This window comes from Thamnophis elegans, chromosome 6 (assembly GCF_009769535.1).
Source record: "Thamnophis elegans isolate rThaEle1 chromosome 6, rThaEle1.pri, whole genome shotgun sequence".
Taxonomy (NCBI): domain Eukaryota; kingdom Metazoa; phylum Chordata; class Lepidosauria; order Squamata; family Colubridae; genus Thamnophis; species Thamnophis elegans.
The window spans coordinates 1,495,460-1,499,798 of record NC_045546.1 but is presented as its reverse complement, the minus strand read 5'-3'; the positions used below and the strand labels follow the sequence as shown (position 1 = coordinate 1,499,798).

The window sequence follows — 4,339 nt, the reverse complement described above, 5'->3', positions numbered from 1 at the left end:
TCTTTCCTTGTGGGTCTTTGGACTGCCACACTTTCTATTATTCCACTATCCATTCTCTATGGTGGGAAAATGGGAGGGAGGATCGTACGGAGTTAGATGATATGCAGCCATAACAACATTCTTTCTAGAAAACCAAGGTCATCCGTTGTCTCTGCACCTCTGCACCTGACCGGAACTGGATGGGTGGAAGCTGCCAGCGTGGCAGTGGGAGATTGGACCATGGGATGGACTTGTGGGTGTGGAGGGGGAAAGATCTTGAACTTGCAACTGGATGGGAAAACCGGGAAGCTTTCAGATTCAGGTTTTCCCAGATGTGCCAACATGTCTCTCTTCATCAATTGGAACTTTGAGCAATACTTTGCCTCGGACTCTGATTTACTTTTGGATGCTATTTGGACTCCTGACACCAGGATAAAAGAAGGGCTGGAGGGTGACATGATAGCAGGATTCCAGTATTTGAGGGTCTGCCCCAAAGAAGAGGGGCTCCACCTCTCCTCCAAAGCCCCTGAAGGCTTATATATATATATATATATATGTGAAGTTTCCGCTGTTCGCCCATGATGCCAATGTTGAGAAAAGACAGGAGACAAATTTTCTCGGGATGGAGCGACCCAGATTGGGGGTCTGGTAGCCCCTTTTATTGGGATAGAACAAAGGCAGGAGGAGCAAATAGCATGTGATACAAAACAGCCTGTAAAAGTACAATTTCTAATCTACTGCTTCAGGAAAGTTCTCTCTATATATGGTCAAATCCTGGATGTCAATGGTAGAGCACATCTCAGAATGTTATGTTATTCACTATCAGGTTGTTATGGCTTTCTAGGAGTTTGTTTTCTCCTGTGTGATTCAGCGTGACTCTGCAGGCTCTAGTATGAACTAGGCCATGGAGGACACACACCTACACAAGGAACCATATTACAACATATATATATATATATATATATATATATATATATATATATGTATGTATGTATGTATGTATGTATGTATGTATGTATGTATGTATGTGTGTATATATATATATATATATATATATATATATATATATATGTGTGTGTGTGTGTGTGTGTGTGTTTTTATTTGTGCTGATAAATAAATAAAGGAAGTATTAAAATAAATACTTTTTATTAAAGTATTTTATTTTATTTTATTAAAATAAAAACACAAATATAACAAAGGCAACAGTAAAAATATTGGGTTTCTGTCTGGATGGACTCTTGTGACGAGCCTAATGACAGAGAGTGGAAGTGTGACCTTCCTCCCACACTTGGGCATACCAGGGGTTGTGACTTTAAGTATATATATATACATATATACATATATACATATATACATATATACATATATACATATATACATATATACATATATACATATATACATATATACATATATACATATATACATATATACATATATACATATATACATATATACATATATACATATATACATATATACATATACATATATACATATATACATATATACATATATATATATATATATATATATATATATATAAATAATACAATTCCACTTCCTCTTTTGTTAGATGTGTTTCTTCTGTTCAGCACATATCTTTCCATCAACACATTCCAGTTATTAGTTTCATCTTGCCAACTTTCAAAATGAGCAACTGCCTTCGTATACAGGTTTGAGACCCCCTGGCCTCTTTACAAAACAGGTTTTCGGGGGCTAAACTTGGAAGTGGGTAGTCTTACGCTTATAAAAGATTATTTTCTCCTTCTAAGTTTGCAATTAGCCCCTTTCTCAGCCCCTTGCAGTTGAAGTGCAGTTTTTATTTTATTTATTTTATTTTTTACAAATAACTCAAGGCAGCGAACATGTCTGACACACCTTCCTCATCCTATTTTTCCCATAACCAGAACCGTGTGAGGTGGGCAAGGCTGAGAGAGGGTGATGGCCCAAAGTCACCCAGCCAGCTTTCATGCCTTAGGCGGGACTAGAAGTCTCCTGGCTTTCATTCCTAAGGCTGGACTAGAACTCACCATCTCCTGCTGATTGGCCCAAAGTCACCCAGCCGGCTTTCATTCCTGAGACAGGACTAGAACTCTCCATCTCCTAGTCATGGCCCAGTCACCCAGGTAGCTTTCATTCCTAAAGCGGGACTAGAACTCTCTCTTTATCCTGCTGATTGGCCCAAAGTCACCCAGCCAGCTTTCATTCATAAGGCGGGACTAGAACTCTTTCTCTCCTGCTGATTGGCCCAAAGTCACGCAGCCAGCTTTCATTCATAAGGCGGGACTAGAACTCTCTCTCTCCTGCTGATTGGCTCAAAGTCACCCAGCCAGCTTTCATTCCTAAGGTGGAACTAGAACTCCCTGTCTCCTGGTGATTGGCCCAAAGTCACCCAGCTGGCTTTCATGTCTAAGGCGGAACTAGAACTCCGTCTCCTGGTGATTGGCCCAAAGTCACCCAGCCATCTTTCATTCCTAAGGCAGGACTAGAACTCTCTCTCTCCTGCTGATTGGCTCAAAGTCACCCAGCCAGCTTTCATTCCTAAGGTGGAACTAGAACTCTCAGTCTCCTGGTGATTGGCCCAAAGTCACCCAGCTGGCTTTCATGCCTTAGGCGGGACTAGAACTCTCCATCTTCTAGTGATGGCCCAGTCACCTAGCCAGCTTTCATTCATAAGGCGGGACTAGAACTCTTTCTCTCCTGCTGATTGGCCCAAAGTCACCCAGCCGGCTTTCATGGCTAAGACGGGACTAGAACCTTCCCATCTCTTAGTGATTGACCCAAAATCACCCAGCCGAAGGCAGGACTAGAATTCACAGTCTCCTGCTTTCTATTGTGGTGCTTAATTAGATGGAGTTGAGTCTCTCTTCCAGGGAATGGGAAAGTGAATGATTTATTTTATGTAGATGTTTTAAAAATCCCATTTCATAAGGTGATTTTTTTAAAAAATGATGTACCATTGATTGGTGACTCCAGAAAAAAAATGTCTAGAATGTATAAATGTACTTCGAAGATATGTTGGAAATATGGACAATTTTAAGAACCATTTTATTATGCTTGGTGTATTTGTAAAAAAAAGCCAGAAATTTCTAGGTTCAAAGACATTAATTTATTTGGTTTTTATCTCATCTTTATTACTTTATAAGTACAAGGAGTTTTAAAGATCAACATTCAAATGAAATCGGATTATTTTCTTGTGGAGACTGGTGGTTAAGCAATTAGAAAAGAAAGAGATTAAATACACATTTTAATACGATTATTGCTCTGAGGTTATTCGTATGTGCAGGAATGGAAAGATTCTGAAATTTCCAGAACGGAAGAATGGCTGTTGAAGATGACAGAGCTAGCAGAGGTGGAAAAATTGATTTAGTTAGAGAAAGATCAACAGCTAAATTTATCAGTGACTGTAAACCCTTTCTGGACTTTTTGCTGAAAAAAAAGAAGAAGAAAAAAATCAATGTTTTTGAAGATTAGAAAACGTAGTTACGGAAAGAAGGAAACTTTGGTGTAACTTGAGAGAGAGAGAGAGAGCAAAATATACACGTATCTATAAACACCGTCACGAAGATCAAAACTTGCTTTGATATAATCCTTATTTTTACCTATTTTCTTTTTTTCACTATTTATTATTTTTCCTCATTACCTTTAGTTTCTCCTATGGTGAGTTTCCATTACGTTTTTTAACTCGGTTAAATTTTTCTTCCATAAAAACTACATATAAAAAAACCCCAAACAAGCTTTACACTATTAATAGACTCACAACCATTTGTAACAACAGTTCGAACTTATGACGGCCTTGGAAAAGAACGGCCTACGGCTCGTCCTCAAAGTTACGATGGTCGCACCAGGCCCACCACATGGAGTCACAGTTAGTGACCTTCCTAACTAGCTTCTGTTCATTGGGGAAGTTGGATTTGTTTAACGATGATGTGATCCACTTAACGACCATGGTAAAAACGGTCACAAAATTGGGCACAGTCATATTATTTGCTTAACAACTGCATCGCTTGGTGACCAAACTTCTGGTCCCAATTATGGTCAAAACAATTCGTGCCCTTGGCTCTTTATCAGATTTTGTAAGCAAGTTTCAAACCCTTCAGTTACAAAGTCATTCAGATCAAAGAGGAGTGAACAAATGATACATTGTTTCAAAAAAAAGAACTCCAGACTCTGGTTTCCGAGTGGGAGATTCCGCTTTTTCATACTTATCTCAAGCTTATGGAAAACAAAAATCTTTAATTACCTCCACTAGACAGATCAGATCCCACAGATTAGGCCTCCTCCGAATTCCATCCACCGGCCAGTGTCGACTGGCGACTACCCGGAGGAGAGCCTTCTCCGACCCTCTGGAACGAAG

General features: G+C 39.2%; 1 protein-coding gene across 1 annotated transcript in view; it reads right to left on the bottom strand.

Moving 5' to 3' along the window:
* Positions 1 to 3,931, bottom strand: part of P4HA3 (prolyl 4-hydroxylase subunit alpha 3) — a 27,947-nt gene extending 24,016 nt beyond the window's left edge. The window contains exon 1 of the mRNA XM_032219688.1: positions 3,798 to 3,931. Within this exon, the coding sequence (XP_032075579.1) occupies positions 3,798 to 3,931 (134 nt within the window). The remainder of the gene's footprint in view (positions 1 to 3,797) is intronic.
* Positions 3,932 to 4,339: the final 408 nt, after the last annotated feature.